Source organism: Notolabrus celidotus, chromosome 12 (assembly GCF_009762535.1).
Source record: "Notolabrus celidotus isolate fNotCel1 chromosome 12, fNotCel1.pri, whole genome shotgun sequence".
NCBI lineage: Eukaryota > Metazoa > Chordata > Actinopteri > Labriformes > Labridae > Notolabrus > Notolabrus celidotus.
The window spans coordinates 16,194,202-16,212,406 of record NC_048283.1 but is presented as its reverse complement, the minus strand read 5'-3'; the positions used below and the strand labels follow the sequence as shown (position 1 = coordinate 16,212,406).

At 44.4% G+C, this 18,205-nt stretch overlaps 1 protein-coding gene across 4 annotated transcripts in view; it reads right to left on the bottom strand.

Moving 5' to 3' along the window:
- Positions 1-18,205, bottom strand: part of shc1 (SHC (Src homology 2 domain containing) transforming protein 1) — a 34,664-nt gene that overhangs the window by 9,693 nt on the left and 6,766 nt on the right. For 2 of the 4 annotated variants that reach the window (XM_034697152.1, XM_034697153.1), the window contains exons 2-6: positions 11,428-11,471; positions 2,652-2,816; positions 2,354-2,424; positions 1,684-1,747; positions 439-558 (exon numbers count right to left, since the gene is read on the bottom strand). In XM_034697152.1, the coding sequence (XP_034553043.1) occupies positions 439-558; positions 1,684-1,747; positions 2,354-2,424; positions 2,652-2,816; positions 11,428-11,439 (432 nt within the window). In that variant the 5' untranslated portion in view covers positions 11,440-11,471. Of the gene's footprint in view, positions 1-438; positions 559-1,683; positions 1,748-2,353; positions 2,425-2,651; positions 7,981-11,427; positions 11,472-18,205 lie in introns of those variants that run through there. The other 2 variants (XM_034697154.1, XM_034697151.1) reach the window with 2 other exon arrangements.

The window sequence follows — 18,205 nt, the reverse complement described above, 5'->3', positions numbered from 1 at the left end:
TATAAAATGTAAAAATGTTTTCCCAAATGTAAATTTCTCTCCAACTTTGCAAAAGTGCTTCATCTTTTGTAAATTTGTTTTGTCCTTCAGGGCCACCACAGTTATGTGACACAGCTCACTGTAGATTATCCCTTACTTAGCAGTTATATAATAATGAACTATAATAAGGTAGATTAAACACAGAAACAAGCTTTGAAAGAGCAACATTAACAACAGAATGGTGAAACTGAACAGTTTAAAAAAACTGCCAAAGTAGAGCATGAAACCTTTAGGGGACATGTCCACTGACGCCATTTATTGCGCCAAGCTTTTACACACAGATGTATCTGTAATTCAACATCGACTGTCTAGCTGTCAGGGAAAAGCTTCCAAAAACAAAGTGGAGTATTCAGAAAAATACACACACCAGCAGCTTGGGTAAGCTGGTGTCAGACTAACCTGTTTGCAGTCTGAGGCCAGCAGGTTGAGGCTGCTGGTGGAGATGGTCAGGCTGATTGTCATGCCAGCAAACTGCAGGTTGCTTTTCCCCAGGATGGACGTCAGGCAGCGAGAGGAAGGCTGCAGAGGAGAGGGGGTCTGTAAGTAATAAACAATCAAGGTGCACAAACAGAAAACAATGACAGATTTTTTTTTTTTTTCTACTTCAACAAGGCCTAGTGGTGCTCTAAGTGCTCCCTGGCTGTGCATGAGCCTGTGGGCGTGTGTGTGGAAATGCCTGTGTGTGTGGGAGTGGAAGAACAGCTGCAATTGTGAAAGTGATCCTGTCTCCAAGGCCAACTGTGACCAATGGGGAGTAGACAGGACAGTGTGCATACTGTAGGCTGGGCCAAGAGCATCACGCAGACTGCGCCAGCACCATTGTGCCAGCTCCGTTTATCCCAATCCTCCTGCTGCTCTCATGGCTTTCATCCATATCTGCTTGAGAATATTTGGCACACGCTGTGAGAGAAACAGCATCAGGATGGGACGCACGTGCTCAGCCCTATTAACCTCAGTCCAGCCAAATCAGAGGGACTAGACTACTTTCATCTATTCTGGTTAAGTTCTATAACTGTGTTTTGTCTGCTGTGCTGCAATGCCAGACATTCCTCGGTCAAAAAACCTGCTGTAGCAACAGGCTGCTAGATTTAGCCACCTGTTTTACGGACTGTTTGGGTGGATGTTTTTACTTTTACAGCAGGCCTGTTCACGGACACACAGTCTTTAAACAGCAGACTGTCTGCTGTGTCTACTAATCCAGAGTGCTTCCTTTGCCTGACACTGGCTCCACACAACTACCACTCCACCTCTCCAGCCTCCCCTGTGACAGTAGGGTGGGGGTAGGTGGGACAGAGACCTGAAAATGATTGGTAATTATGAGTGAGTAGTCCACTATCTACAGAAGGGTAGATTCAGCCGCCTAAATCAAAGTCCATGTGTGTGTGTGTGTGTGTGTGTGTGTGTGTGTGTGTGTGTGTGTGTGTGTGTGTGTGTGTGTGTGTGTGTGTGTGTGTGTGTGTGTGTGTGGTGTGTGTGGTGTGTGTGTGTGTGTGCAAGTGACAGAATAGCCAACTGACCACAGGAGTGGACAATCAAGCTAAATCTAGCTCTTTGCAGAAAACCCTTCCTATAGCCGCCCACTTAAGCCGTATAAATAAATAATGTCCTGTAAGGGTGTGTGCATGTAGTATGTGGAGTCTGTACCTTTCTCCTGCGCTGGGCTCCTTTGGCTCCGGGCACTGCCTCACACACCACAGAGATAGCTTCCCTGAAACATTAACGGCACACGGGTTGCAATAGCATGTCATTAACCCTCACACCTTCCCCGACTAGCAATTATTGGGATTAAATGAGATCTGGCAGAAAGGAGGGGAGAGGAGAGGAGGGGGGCTGAATTTATAGTCCCTGGCAACTGTACTCGTCTTTGCCAAGGAGACAAACATCACTACGGAAACCAGAAGGAAACCACCAGGATTCCAGAACATTCTAATTTAGGGTCTGGGAGAGTTGCAGGCGTGTACAAACACACACACACACACACACACACACACACACTCACACTCACACACACACACACACACACACACACACACACACACACACACACACACACACACACACACACACACACACACACACACACACACAAACACACACACACACAAACACACACACACACACACACACACACATAAGCACTTATAAGCTAAGTCAGAGAGAAACAAGCAAGCAAAGCAGAGCGGAAGCAAAGAGGAATACCCACGAAATGAGTGGTGCATGCTGGTTGAAGTCTAACCACACTTGTTTTTCCCGCCCCCAAATGCATAAACCAAACTTGAAATGAAAGAGAGCGCAAGCCAGCATGTAGTCTCACCTGGTGACCTGAGTTCTGGTGTTGAAGTCCAGCGCTCGCATTGACTGGAGGACCTCCACGCAACCCATGTACTGCCCAGGAAACAGGAAGTCAAAACATTAACATCAGACATTTCCTACATGGGCAGATTCAACCAAACAGAGGAAGGAAGACGTGTCCCATCTTAATTTCTACAAGTTTCTAAACATGTGACAAAAAGTGTGTTTAAGCATCAGGAAGCAACACGTGTGATGTATGTGTAGATGAGGGTTTGGAGTGTATACAGTTCGGGGTTAGTGAGAGTGTGCCATTCACTTACCCGTACAGAGTAGGATACACCGGCGGTGCTGACCACACCGTCTGAGTGCAGCCAGCCGCGGGTGGGCTTGTTGACAAAGGAGCCATGGCGCGTCCACTCGTCTCCTCCCAGTTGCCCTCCTTCCACCCGTGCCCTCCTGGACACCCCTCCCAGCCGGTTCATATCCTGTAGGGGAGGTCGAGGAGGAGGAGAAGGAGCAGTTAGTTTGAGAACCGGGTGATGGAGAGGTGGGGAGGAGCTAGAGCTGCTCCTATCATCCCCAGAGGACTCCAGGGGTGCCTGAGGCTGCAGCGGCCTGTTTGAGGCCCTGAGTCCAGGCAGTAGAGTGGCAGAGACACCCAGGCGAAGGGATCCCATCCTGGGAAAGAAGGAGCAGAGGGTGGTGGGGCTATTCTCAGCTGGGCGAGGAGAGGAGGGGGGCAAGATGGGAGTAAGAGACGAGGAGGAGAGAGAGGAAGGTAGACCAGGGGAGGGAGTGAGGGGGGTGGCAGGACTGGACGGAGGGAATGATGATGGATTGGAGTTTGTTTCATCAGTCGAGCTCAGCGATTCACTCCGAAAGTGGGTGTACTTGGTTTTTGGGACAAGCTCCATAATGAAACTGCAGTGTCAGTTTTTTTTCAAACCGCAGAAGTCCACACAGGCTCTAGTGATTCAATCAAAGTGTCTTTGTCTTAGTATTCAACGTTTTTCTCTAAAAGGACATACAGCCATCTGTCTGTCTCTCTCAGCGTAGGAGCTGCATCCATCTGTCTGGTTGTCTGTCCTCCACTCATTACCAGGCGGCCGAAACCAAACTGCATCAAGAACTTTACCCACAATGACAGCAGGATGAGAAAAGGTGCGAGGAAAAAGTGGGGTGTCCCAGTCAATGGCGTGATGCAGATGAAAAAAGTATGTTTCTAGTGCACCAGTGCAGATCATGTTGTCTTCAGTTCTTTTTTTAAATCTGCTTTAATGTTCATTGTGTTCCAGGGGACTGATGATGGTTTTAGCTCTCCATAGAAGGTTCATCTTGGTCTTTATGACGTAATGTAAGACAGTATCTGTGAGTATCTTGCTCCACTTTAACAGCCTGTTAGTGTGGGCCAGTTATCCAGCTGTCGCCAGCACCATGGAGAATCAACACAAGTGATTGTCTCTCAACGCCGCCTCGCATGCACGTCTTACTGCACTTATACGTGATGTGTTTACATGCATGTGAGGCGGTATTAAACCTTCCCTGCCCACAATGCTTCTTAGATGATCTCTTTGTGTGTACGTGTGTTGGTGTGCACACATGCGTGCATGTGTGAAGCAGCTCCCCTTGGCAGCTCTATCCTCCTTCACATGGGCCCATAAAAATCCTATTAGCAGCCAACGAGGGGGTCGCACACACCAACACGGCAGCAGCACACATACACAACAAACAGCTCTGATTGGTTGATACCACAGCGAGCACCTGCAGAGCTCAGTGAAGCCCACAACTGCTAAAGAAGAGAGAGGCGGCTTACTGATGTATGGCTAAAATCCAACGCAGCACGCTTTCTTAACACCAACTTCTCAGGAGCGCTGTTCTCTCAAATCTCTCACCGGATTCCACTTTTACTCCCTCTCCCTCTTCCTCCAAATGGTTTCATGTCCTCTCTGAATGGCCCTAGCTCTCTCCCTCCCTGCGTCTCCACCTTCCTCGTCTTCTCTCCTCTTCCAGATGACTTCTGGCACAGACTGGCTCCCTTTCTCTGCACTCTTTCCTCCCTTCTCTCTGTCTCCTCGCTTCTCCTGGAAGTCCTCTCTCTTCCTCCACACAATGTAGTCGGCCAACCTCTGTCTCTCTAACGCCTCCGCCCTCTCCCGAGCCACCACTTCCTCTCTCCTCTTCCAGATGATCTCTCGCTCCCCCTCGCCCCCTCCCTCGAGTGCTCGCCCGTTCTCCAGGCTGTCCTGTTTAACAGTCCCTAATATATAAAAATGTGAGCCCTGTCTGTCTGACCCTCTGACTTTACAGATAAGGGATGGCTAGAGGTTAGGCATGGCTACCTATTTAGACACCAGTAGAAATCAGAAAGAAGAAAGTAAATACTTAAGACCGGAGCCGCCTAATTGGGCCCGTTCCTGACTGAAGTTCCTGATATAGCTAAAACAAGAGAGGCGGCCCTGTTTCAAGTGTGATCCCTAAAACTGAAACCACCTTGTGTATATATTTTTTTTATTGAAGCACCATTAGAAAGTGGTCGGGTTATTCTGAGATGTGGTCTGTATCTGATACAGTAATGTACACTGCAGTAGCACGTGGTGATGTAACTCTGGAGAATGTAGGTCATCAGCTGATGACGACTACCGGTGGGTTTGTTGTGATGGTAATGAGACCTGATTGGTCTGGTTTGAACTCCCTACCCAGGGTTCCCTGAATGGTGCTGGAGGCTCAGCAGAGTTGAACGTGAACTCACTCACCCAGCTGGAAATGCTCACATTGAAACCGCACTCTGTTGTGATGCTGGTCTCTCTATGCCCTCTTTCTCTCACCCTGTTACTATGTTACTTTCTGGTATAAGTAACAAGCCCAGAATGTAATCAGTTACCTGAGAGAACAGTGTTGACACTAGTCCCATATGATATGAACAAGCCAAGTACTGGAACCGTTTCCTTTCTTATCTAAGGCAGGGCTTTTCAAGCAGCAGGCGAGCTTTCAGTTTTACAACAAGCTACCACACGGTCACTACATAACATCTTGTTTTCTGCATAGTCCAACCTAGAAGGCAAACAACAGTCTGTTGACATTAACAGTCTCTCGCAGGGTCCCACGAACAAAACCGTTAGCGGGAGTTTGACCTCAGACTGAGACGAAGCTACACCTGCAGTGCTGCACTAAACTTGCTGGTCTAAAACTCAGTGCTGTAGAGGCACTCGTCATATTTACAACCTGCTGACCTTTACCCGCTCAAGGGAGAGCAAAGTTTGCACACGCCTCGCCCTAGACCGCTTACACAAGGTTGTAAATTTGGCACCAAAGCTCCAGTGATGTCAAGTGAAAGGGTTGATTTTTTTTTCCACACGCTAACATTCAGAACTTAACTGTGACTGAAGTACAGCAGGGCCAGCTTGTAGTGGGCGCTGCATGCATGGCAAAGGAACAGTCGCCTACACCAGTCTAGCACCACAGAAGGATTGTCTAGCAATTCTAGCTAGGCATCCATCTGGTCTTGACCAAAAAGCACCATAGAGGATCCAGTCAGACTCACACACAGCCAGACAGGCTGGGATGGTTTCCAGAACGCTGTAAAGAATTATGGCTGGAAAAGTCACAAAAGACACCCAGTATCTGGATAATCATGCATGAGCAAGAGCATGCAAAACAAACACAACAGTCTGTTGCTTCTGTAATAAAACTACTAAGTCTTAGTTTTGAGAATCGTAAGAATCTCAATCTCTTAAAAAGGCAAGAAATCCAAAAGAAATGAAGGTTTTAGCACAAAGAGAAAATCCAGGTGTGTTCTCATACGCAGGGGGTCTGAAATGCTCTATCAGCAGAGTTAACCCTCACTGCCCGGGGGTATTTAAGTGCACAGAACACAGTGTAGGTCAGGTGACTGCAGAGGAGGTGACCCTCTACATGAGGAGAAATCCTGAGTCACCCACACAGAGACAGCTAAAGGAAGTCACTGTCTCAAAAAAAGCACACTTAATGATCAGTAATTAGAGGCCTGGAGGCCAAGCAGCTGCACAGAGTGATATGTACAAGTGAAATTAGTACGATAATCTCATTTCTTCAGTCAGTCCTGGCAATGGCACATCAGCTTGACTGATAAAGATGGCCATTGATAAAAGGTGAGCTCAGGACAAACAAGGCTGAGTCGACGCTACTAGACCAACGCGCAGAATTGAGGGTGGGTGGGGGGAGACAGGTGACCTGAAACAACCCTGATTCTCGGTGACTGCCGAGCTGCGCTGAGACAAAGACTGTCTGGTGAAGAAGAAAGAAAACACCCTGTTTAAGAAGGAAAGTCCAAAAAAACTGCACACAAATAACAGCTGATGAAGACTACAGCCTCTAATCAGCCAAATTCACCCAATTATCTAATGAAACAGCACCAGTTTAGAAGATAAGAAAAGAGAAAAGAACTTTACATCTTGCTTCGTCTGCAGCTGCCGCCCGTTGCTATGGCAACAGACATTAAAAGAGATGCCTGCGGAGGATCTGCGCGGAGAGAAGTCCCGACAAATGCAGAAATCTTTAGACAAAGAGATAAATGCTCTGTCAAATAACACAGGAGCAATTAGTCACTGCATCAAAGGCCCCTTGTCGGAGCGTCTTCTGAACTCAGGGAAGAAAAACAACAGACTTTACACCGATCAATAGGTTTCAGGAAATGATCAAAGTTTGAGCGACGTCGCGCCGGCCATAAAAACCCAATCAATGTTGATATCCCATGTTGGCTGCATGCACTGACTCCAACAAGGGCATGTAAAGGTTTAAGTCTGATCTTTTTACTTTTTTTTTTTTTAAGAACAAATCACTTTCCAAGTAACAGTATAAACAACAACAACACTGAACATTTACTCCTAAAAGACAACACTGATGTTTAGAAAACTTGCATAAAAACAACCTGAATATTCAGTGCAGCAGCTCACAAAGATAATGATTGTACATCATCCTGCTGAGAAGATCTTTTTTTTTTAAGAATAGAAAATCAAAAGTCACAAAGAGTCTATATTTACAAAAAACACAAGAAAGTAATTCAAACTCTTCTGTAGAAAGTGAGTCTAATCAATTTCTCAAAGAGTTCTTTCTTTTTTTTTTCACATGAATGATAAATCATAACCAGTTCCTCTTTTTTGGTTTAAAAAGCATACAGTTGATAATCCATGGTGATCTAGCTAAAGCTGGGCTCCAAATTCACATGAGCAGCACATTAATTTTTAAACAGCCAGAGACTGTCCGGTCATCCGTCCTCTCCTTCCTCTTTCTGGCGCTCCGTCCGTCCACTCCCTGAAAAACGTGCTTCTCCTCTGATCCGCTCTTCCGCTCGATTAATTCACAAAGTCACTGCCGGCAGCTCCTCTCCATCTATGCTCCCCTCAGTTTGGCTGCCTCCTCTTCTCTTTCCTCCTTTGCCTCTCTCTCTCTCTCTCTCTCTCTCTCTCTTTCTCTCTCTCTCTCTCTCTTTCAGCAGATGGTGAAATGGCAGTGCTGCCAGTGTCCACAATGGCACTCCTTCATTGTGCTCCTCTTCTCCCCCCTCACGTCTGTCTCTTATTCCCACTTTCCTTCCACCTCTGTCTGTTGGAGGGACGATCACGCTGTCTGTCCTCCCCCTCCTCCTCCTCCCAGTCTGGGTGGATGATGCTGCCTCCCATTTCTCTCTTACCGTCTCTCACTCTCTCTCTCACACACACACTCGTGGCTGCTGCCTCTGCCCTCCCCACCTCTTATCCTCCCATCCTACCTCCTTCCTGTTTCCTCCCCTTCCCCCAACCTCCTCTCTGCAGCCTCAGTCATTTAGCAGAGTGCATGTGCATGCACAGACAGACGCTGCACTCCTGCACATTAACGCACACACGCCAAAGGGAGATGGAGATATGGACAATGAGAGCAAAAGCGAGGGGGAGAAAGGGGGAGAAATGTGTTTTGGTGTGTACATGTGTGGGGTGGGGGGTTGTGTATGTTGACTATTCAGTGCTCCTCCCTTCTTCATGTTTGGTAACCTGAGAAACAGGGTGAAAGAGGAGAGAGGAAGAGAGAGAGGGAGGATGGAGACAGACAGAGGAAGAGTGCTGCACAGAATGTGTGACATGAGGTCACTCCATGTAACCTTGATGAAAGTGGACACATTCAAAAACAGAGACACAGAATGGCACTTATAAAACAAATATTCCCTCTATTTCTATACAACTAGAGCTCCCTAGGGGAGCGGAGAGGTTATCACAAGGCAGAAAAAATAACAACAGAGTGAATCCGTAGAGGCAAACAGTCAGCAGAGATCCCACAGATTAGACCCGATGCTCAAGCATATCTGATGAGAAAGCAGAGTTGCGGAAAGCGGAGGAAACCACCCATAGAGTGACACAAGAAGCCAACCAAGTGGATAGCAAAGGAGTCCTCAGATGACACCCCAACATACATTCAGTCCCTGCAGTACTGTGTCTGACCACTATTCTGTGTTCATTTAAGGTAGCAGTGCATTTAGGGACAAGAAGGAGCTAAATCAGACAACTGCAGAGAACTAGACGGTCATTCCAGGTGAAATCCACCACCATACATCACATTTATGGTGTGAATGGATGTGATTGGTTTCATAGTGATTGATGAAGAAAGCACCCTCCACCAGAAGTCTGCACCATGCTTGAAACTAGTAAAACACATCAGACAAAGTGGCTTAGGGTTGACAGTAACATAAAACAGCTTTCTCTTAGAACTTTGTATATTTTAGTGTGGATGTTTTGTGTTCCATATTAAATCTGTATTGATTAGGTTCATCCAACTTAAACTGATGTAATGTCTAATACAAGAATCCTGCAGATAATTTCGCAACCATGTAGATGATCATTTTGGTTATCTGGATATAGTCTGAAAACAAAAAGTGAACATAGTAACCTTCCTGAGAGTTTGTTTTATTGCAGGACTGTTGTAAAGTTATAGCTAAGTGCGCCCAGTATACCTGCATCTTCCTGCAATAAACAGTAAATCAGTCACACCACTATAAATTCACACAGGGCTGCACAATTATTCATATGTTATCACCCTCTATGGACTAAGTTTCTATTTTCATATAGGTGTAGAATACTGGCATACTTGGAAAGCTGACATTTTTTTCTGCTGCAGAGTAAACTTTCTAATCAGGCAAGATGCCATATGTTAAATCAAAAGTTTGTTCTCTGTAGGGGTGGTACACAAAGACTATAAAATAAGCTGGACGACATGACTAGTCCCCAATAGTGAAGCCATAGTGTGCAACCGCAACACCATAATGCGATGTGCAATCAAACACTGGGACACCATTATGCCTCCATGAGTTACACATTGCAGACGAGAAGTAACAGGGGTGTAAATATCCTGCCTTGAAACGCAAGGGTGTAAGCGCTCGGGGTGGGGCTTGATAAGATTTTATCAATGTCGATGCCATTGTCGATTCTGCTTAACAATCCAATTCCTTATAAATTCTCATAACGATTGCTGAGTTTTTTTTTTGAGGGAAAAAAAAGTAGTTCTACACAGTCTTCCGCACCAAAAGGAACCATCCCATCAATTAGGTTTGCACAAGACTGAAGATGAACATATTCAACTTGAACATACTGAATTTCAGCCGCGTGAGCCTGATGGAAAGCGTCCCGACTCCGAAAGGGGAGAGATCGGCGGGGTTACGCCTGCCTGACGCAAACATGTTTACATGGAACCCTTTTCCACTTCTGCCCGACTCGAACCCCAAGCATCGGGGCCGAGTTGACAAATATTTCAGCATATTTGAGGTATTTGTACCTAGGAGTTCTGCGTCGCAGAGTGTGTGACGTAATGCAACGTACCCCGACGTGACGTGACATGGTGCTGGAAAATTAATCATTAAGAAGAATCGATAACTTTAAAGGTTTACAATTCCGATTGAATTGATCAATTGGAACCGGTTCTAAGTCGGATCCAGGTTTTCGATTCCCACCCCTAGTAAGCGTCTATTGTTTTACACTCAAATGGAAACACTTCCAACATGGCTGCACATGTGCGGCGCCCTCACCCAGCAATATGGTCTGGAAGCAGGTTAGCCGAGCAGCTAAATATATCATCCGAACAGTCCCTCACTTATGCCTCCCGTCATAAGTCAGAGAGACTACGAAACATTAACCCTTAATCCACCTTTGCATAGCGAATTTGCAGCCGTTATTGGTGGTTGGAGATGTGGGCTTGCGTCACAAAATAATAGAAAGAAATTGTCTTTGAATTGAAAATGCATTTTGTTCTCCCCTGTGAAATGTGGCTAAAACGAAGAGCTTGACTGTCACAAACAAACCGGACAGCAAAACCGTGACCAAAAAAACAAACATTGAACCGTGGGGTAACTGCATTACCTAAACTGTACTGTTCCGAGGGATATGGGATGTTTTGATTGTTACTTAAATGACTGTTTTGGTTAGCGGAATAGCCACTTTTTTTCTGAGCATGCCCTTGTTCCTAAACATGTCACCATTGCATTATGTCAGCACCCATCACAGGGGTATTTTGGCTTCATGAATGAGGTAGAGGCATGTCGTCCATGTTTATATACAGTCAGTAGTGATACAATGCAACTTAACACACCACATTGTTTCTCATAAGACTGTACTTTGTTGAATTATGTGATATTTTTTCTTTTTATGGGTCAGGCAAAGCTCCAGTTATTAATTCCAAAGTTTTATGCATTACATATTAAAATAGCAGAGTTATAAAAGTCAGAAAATCTGGGAACATCTCAAGTAGTTCTTATTCAGTGACATTTGGACATTGGTCATTGTGAATAATTACACCCCAGCTCAAACATGATTGCCTTCACACTGTTTGTAGACTAATTCAAAGAACTCTTATTATAATTATGCAGCCCTAAATTTAGAAGAATTATGAGCCAAATGAGAACTCCTGAGAGGCTGAACTCACTTTAATCTTTCATTGAACCCTCTCATCAAACTGTAAAGCATAAGAATAACTTATTACATATTAAACATATGGGAGTTTTAATCTTTCTATTTGATACTGTGTGGAGAAGAAGCATCCCCCTTGCCACTTTGTCACTGTGTTTTTTGATCAGCTGCTTGTATCATTTGAAAGTCTTACCATATACTCCATTGGCCAACACAGGCTGCCTGTGAGTCTGTAACCTTAAAAACACCAAAGTGCACATCAGCACGCTGTACACACACATACACACACACATGCAAAATCAAGAGCCAATCACAGTGTGCTCCAATGCGGCCCTTGCTTGCAGCTACTTCACTCCCAGCATGCTTCACTTCCCGGATCAGCTGTGGGAGAGGGTCATGGGATCTCCTTGATATAAAAGACGCCAGTTCATTAAGCACACTGAGACATAACAGTGAAATGAGACAGAGATAGAGCAAGAGGAGGAGGAGGAGGGAGAAAGTGAGGAAGAGTGATCGGAGGAGGACGATAATCCGGCGTGCATGTTGAGGCACACTCTGTGGAATGAAAGGAATTAACTGAAAGTACCGCGTGTGTAGGATGTTTGAGTCTCAGCTTGCCCAAGTGTGTGTGTAGCAAGTGTGTGTTGTGTGTCTTTGCATGAGGCAGATGGACAGACTGACTGTGGAAGCTGCAGCTGATCATTGTTTATTATATGAAAACAGTTGGACAAGAAGATGAGACAGAGTCTTGGTCCATGTTGGAAATAGCTTCTCTTACACCACTGTCTTGTGTTTCTCTGTGTGTGTCTGTGTTTGTGTGTGTAATCTGATTTGACCCGTCTCACTCACCCTCTTATGTACACTGGGACCAAAATCTGAGCATGGATGAGTGGATGGGTCTAGTCACTGACCTTTTCCCTACTGGACTCTTGCCAGACGCTGCCTAATATCAGTTCACATTACCAAGATGAGACAGACGATGATGAAGACAATGAGCACAGAGGGAACACAGGGAGGAGGAGTTGACTCACAAGGGGAAGCCTCTCTGATTGGAAGAGACGTGCAAACACACGTATATTCGGACAGGCAATCAAATTTCCAAAAATTAGGGCCTGGAGTGAACATTAGATTAGGCAGGCATTCAGCAGGAGGCCTTTCTGCTGGTTTCATAGCTCACCATGCACACAGCAAACATGTGAGATGGCTATTTTAGGTTGTGCCGGCCCCCCCCACTCCACTGCCCTCCACCGCCCCCTCAAACCACATCTCTATCTCCTTCCATCATTCCCTTCCTGCTGCCTCGCTCCTCTTACAACTTCCCACTCACTATACAACGGTTAGTGTGTCAAATAGACTGTTATTTCTTCATTTCAGTTCCCAATAAAACCTTCAGACTTTCTTAGCACAGACTGTACGTGTCCACATCGAGTGTTGAAACTGTGAAGTGCGTGAAAGTTAAAATAGATGTTTTTTCCGGTCTTGTTTAAATAGTCTCTGATAAGATTTTCACATTCAGTGCTTTTTTACTTCAAGTTGTATTGTCTGTGATGTGTTTTACATTAAGTCTCTTGTGTTAAAGTCAATTAGTTTGTCTTTTTGAGAAAAAAGAAGGCGAGTTCCCATTAAATGGTTTGCAATGTACAAATGGGACACATTCTATGTCAAATAAGTGCCTTTACGATCAGTCTCAGCACTGACATATAAAAAATGGGACCTTTTAATTTCACATTAACATGTTGTTGTTTTTAATATGGGTTTGGCTGTACATCAACAAGACACAAGACTTGTTCCTACTTCAAGAAACTCATGGGAGCTGGCTAGTTTACATCATGTAGTCATCAATGTTGCTGAAGGAAGGATGTAGATTGAATACTTTGTTGTTTTTCTTTGCTGAAACTGTTTAGATTGTGTTGTCTTATACACATCAGACAGTATACTGTACACGACTTGTTTTAGATTACCCTTTTCCAAGTCAGTTTCAATCAATTTGAAACTATTTTATTAGGGATGCACTGAAATAAAAATGTGTGGCTGAACCCGAAAATCGAAAAATGAGGAAACCAAGGCCGAAAACCAAAAACCGAAACACAGAAATAAATCATAATGCCAATTATCAGTAAGGAGACCAGGGACAGTTGTAACACGGGTCAGCTGTAACACTTGCACTTGCTCCAATCAGGAACAAGTTAGGAACCATCTGATTCACTCTGCACATGCTCAGTTTAGTTTAGTTTAGTTTGTATAGCAGTTTGAACACACTGGGTTAAAAGAGCTCAAAGTTATAGACAGAAGTGTCAAAAATGTTACAACTGTCCCCGGTCTCCCATACCATTGCATGTATGGCTATGACTGTGTACTAACCTCAATAAAATCAAGGATCTCATTGAGCACATCAGACAACGAGGGTGCATGCCCCTCATCTGGTTCAGAGAGACAAGTCCTTTTTTCTGCGCTCTGTTATTGGTCTCCAGCGGGTTCTCTGCATCCATCTCGGCCTGGATCATTTCTCATGCACGCTGCTAAATTCCAACATCCAAGTAATTATCTTTATAACGCGGATCAAGTATAGTCGCAATGAAGTGCAGAGGATCCAAATAGATCTCAGTGAAACGTGTGCTGACAGACTCTATGAGTGTACTTTTCATTGTTTTCACTCCATGGACCGTCTCAACCTCTTTGCAATTAAAGGAAGAACTAATGCAGACATGTTATCCAGACATGTTATCCAGACAAGCGCGTACTGCCCGCGGTTTTTGCTTGCATCATCACAAAATTCTGTTTTGGCCATGTTGTTTCAGTGATTAATGTTCCTCGGATGAAAAACGAAAATGCACTTTTGGGCCATTTGAGGAAGAAAATTTTCGGTGGCCAAATTTTCGGTGCATCCCTATTTAAAACAAATTATTTTCTCATCTAATAATAGTAATAACTTTATATATTTTGCACCTTTAAATAGAAGAGTTTACAAAGTTCTTTGACAGACAAGCATCTGTAGGATGTCTTTGTTTTTCTGAGATGTTCGATATGCTAGTGAGAGTGGAAATTGCAGGATATGTCACAACAATATATGATACCTTTGTATTGGTACCCATGGTAACAATCATATCTAGGGATGCACTGATGTGTTGGTTGAAAGTCAGTATTGTACGATAGCTATCCAATTGAAAGAAATCTAACCCATTGGCAAACAGGCCATGCAACAACGTCAGTGGTAGTGTGTGTTTAGTCATCTAAACAATTAAACATTGTCATCCATGCTAGTTGACACCAGAACTACTAGTCAGGTTTTCATTGTAGGCCTGAAATGCTTCTGTAGCTCTGGTTAATGGCTAGTGTCATGATGCTATAAAGCTCTACTACCCGGATGTGAACAAGCACAGTTGACAGATGGCATTTCATTGCGTTGCACAGTTTGTCAGTATGTTAATCTACAAAATGGAGATGACCTGCAAGCGGGACTGAAGGCTGGTGGTGCTAGCTATGCTAACTGTAGCAACACTCAACAAACTAATTTGACGTTGCTGGACTGCAGACCCCTCAATCCTGGGTTTAGCTGTGTTAAATCCATAGACTGTATAATTAATGGATGTAGTATCTTTGACGTCACCCATCTGTTTCTGAAGAGCTGTTTTGAAGCCAACCGTCGGCGGGAGCCATATTAGAAATGCTGAACTCAACCTAACTTCTGTCCAGCTAGTGTGAGGTAAAGAGGCGGGGTTTGAGCCTCCTCGCCAACAGCTACAGTGTTCCCCCCTGTCAGTCAAGTCAGTCATGTTCTTATTTGGGCAAAACTCGTAATCTTAATATCTTCTGAACTGTCGCGTTATAAAAAAATTCACCCCCCATACAGTGTGTGCCAATAGGGAAATTAGCTCTTCAGACTGAAGCCATTTTTTTGAACCAGGCTGTAAACATGTTTATTAATGCTGCAAATATTGTCTTTTTTAAATTGGTGTCTATGTGGTTTCCAGTGTTTCTGCAGCCAGCCTCAAGCTGACGCTCAATGAACTGCAGTTTATAACACTTCCGCACAGGCTTCATATTTTGAGACCGGAGGTTGCCGATTGGTTAAATCCTTTGTGGGTTTTTTGACTGTTTTCGGATGGAATTTAAATTTCCGTCTAATGGACTAGGAAATGAGTCGCCTCGGTACATCTCTAGTCAGTAGCCAATGTTTAGTGGTTGTGTTGCATGAATTTAATGCTTGCTAGCCAGTACACCTCACTGCTGATTTAGAGAAGAGGATTTCCTTATTTGGCAGAAGTTGCTTTCATGGTCAAATTTTTTAATGGAAATGTCAGCAGTGTGGGAGTATTACACCATCTCTGAGAAAGATCAGTAATGTGCAGTTTGTAAGACATGCACCTGTGGAAATTGAGGAAGAAGCATATATCAAAATCTAAATATATCAAATCTCATTGCTCATTTGGGAAGTGAAGTTGTCACTATCAACATGAACCACATCACTAATGATACTATGATACTGCAGTTCTGCAATAATTGATAAATAGCAAGATAATCATATAATAACACATCACAATATCTGAAATACACCCTAAATGCCCCTGAAAGATGAAGTGTAAGACTAATGTCCTTATTGCCAGCATGAGGAGTCAGGCCTCTCACAAGTCAGTACGACGATAGATTGCAATATCGATATGTGGTACCACCCCTGGATGCCAGTGTCATGAGTTTGATGATAATGTTCTTGGTGATTTATTAATCTCTGAAATCAGTGTATTGGACAATCTCTAGGGCATAAAATGACTCTCTGGGACAGACCAGGAAATAAAAATTGTGCTGGCTCCAGGCTCCTGATATCAACCGAAACCCTGAAGTGACCTTGATTGTCAGAGGGACAACTTCAGTCGCACACCCAACACATATATCTCTGCCAGACGGGGTAGTGAAGCCCTGATCTTTCAAAAAAAAAGGCCGACCTCTAAATGTGCGATTTCAGCATCCTGCATAAGAAGAGATTGAGCGATACAGATATGTGAGATATTTCTAAACTGCAAGATTATGGCAATCAGATTCATATTGATAAACTGAAGTCAGAACCATAGACTGTATAAAATATGGACTTAGTATCCATGGCGTCACCCATCTGTTTCTGAAGCGCTGTTTTGAGGCCAATCAGCAGCGGCCGGCCTATTACTGCTGTCAAGCGATTGTGACGTAAAGAGGCGGGCTTTGAGCCTCCCAGCCAACAGCTACAGTGTTCCCACAGTCAGCTGTGCCTCTCATTGGAGGACTCGTTATCTCAATATCTTTGAAATTGCTGCGGTAGAAAAAAATTCTCCCCCCCTACAGTGTGAGCCGATCAAGAAATGAGCTATCCAGACTACACTCGTCTTTTGTAACAGGTTATAAACATGTTTATTTCTGCTGTAAAGATCGGCTTTTTAGAATTGGTGTGTATGTGGTTTCCGGTACTTCCAGAGCTAGCCTCAAGCGGATCCTCGATGAACTGCAGATTTTAGCACTTCTGCATTTCTTGTATTTTTAGACCAGAGGTTGCAGCTTGGTAAGAACCCCAGAAATCTGGGGGGTGGTTTCAGATGTTGTTTTAGTAAATTCAACCAAAGGTACACCAACTTCTCATTTTCAACACCACACATTGCAGGATTTGTTTTAAACAGTGGTTGAGAAAGCGTACTGAACTCTTTTGGTTGTTGCAAACGACCGAACATTTCAGGAGGAAACACAGCAGAGGCTTGGGCCCTCTTCTATTGTGTAGAAGTAGACACCGGCGACCACATGCTTTGACCTCGAAAACAAACTCCCACGGCTTGTTTCCAGAATACACACATCAGACTTAAACACACAGACACACTTAGCCTTACAGACACAGACAGACAGATATAGTACATACACCAGACAAAGCCATAGATATGGACAGACATACACACACAAATTATATCCTGTCAGTTAGTCTGGATGTGTGTAAAGCAGCTTAGTATCTCACATGATCTGTTTTATCAATAGGCTAGTTTCAGGTATCAAAAAAAAATGTCAAGGCTAATGTCAGCGCGTACATTCACTGCTTACAAAAAAGCCTATTTGTGTGAGTGTATGGCTATGTGCACACACACCTGTCAAAGTGAGGCTGTAACAATCACAAGTGTCACACCGTGCTGTCAATCAGGACTACAGCCTTCACTGGTGACTGATGCGGTTCCAGCAGAAGTGGACAGATCCAATTTTAATCAAGTGGATTTTGGATTGTGTCAATGCGGTGATTGAGAGGCTGAGATGCTCCACTTTGACTGACAGGTTGTGTATGGGGCTGTCCTTTCCTGTTTGTGTTGCTATGGTCTCTTAGTTTGTGTTTGTGTGTGTTTGTGTGTGTGAGTAAGTGCACATGTGTCCTGCTTGTCCAGCTCCTTGACATGTGTCCAATGAATCTACCACTTTTTTTTGGGAGTCAGTTGATGATTGCACCTTCTCTTCCTCCTACGTTTCATCAGCGGAGATAACTTGCACCATATAATCATATCACGTCAGATGCTGCTGGTCTGAGCGGTGTGGCTGACCCTGATAAGAGTTTGAGCCCCCTGCTCTCATTCGCCTCAATCATCCCCGCATAGACCCTTCAGCCTGTTTCCATATCCGCCTGTCTGACAGTGATCTTTACCTCTGTCACAGTGACCCTGTTTCAACACATCTGAGGTGTGTTTTGCTGATAGGTTGCCATTGATACATTCAACCCAGAAGAAACAGCAAGATATGAGTTGAAGTTAAATGTGTGATTGTGTACAGATTTGAGTGTGTGTGTGTGTGTGTGTGTGTGTGTGTGTGTGTGTGTGTGTGTGTGTGTGTGGGTGGGTGGGTGTGTGGGTGTGTGTGTGTGTGCACTGATAAGGTGTTGACTCTAAAGCCAATCACTGCAATCTGGAGTCTGGGGACAATTTTTGGAAGAGTTTGTGACTGACACTGACAAGACCCTTTCTTTAAACTTTGAAAACTCA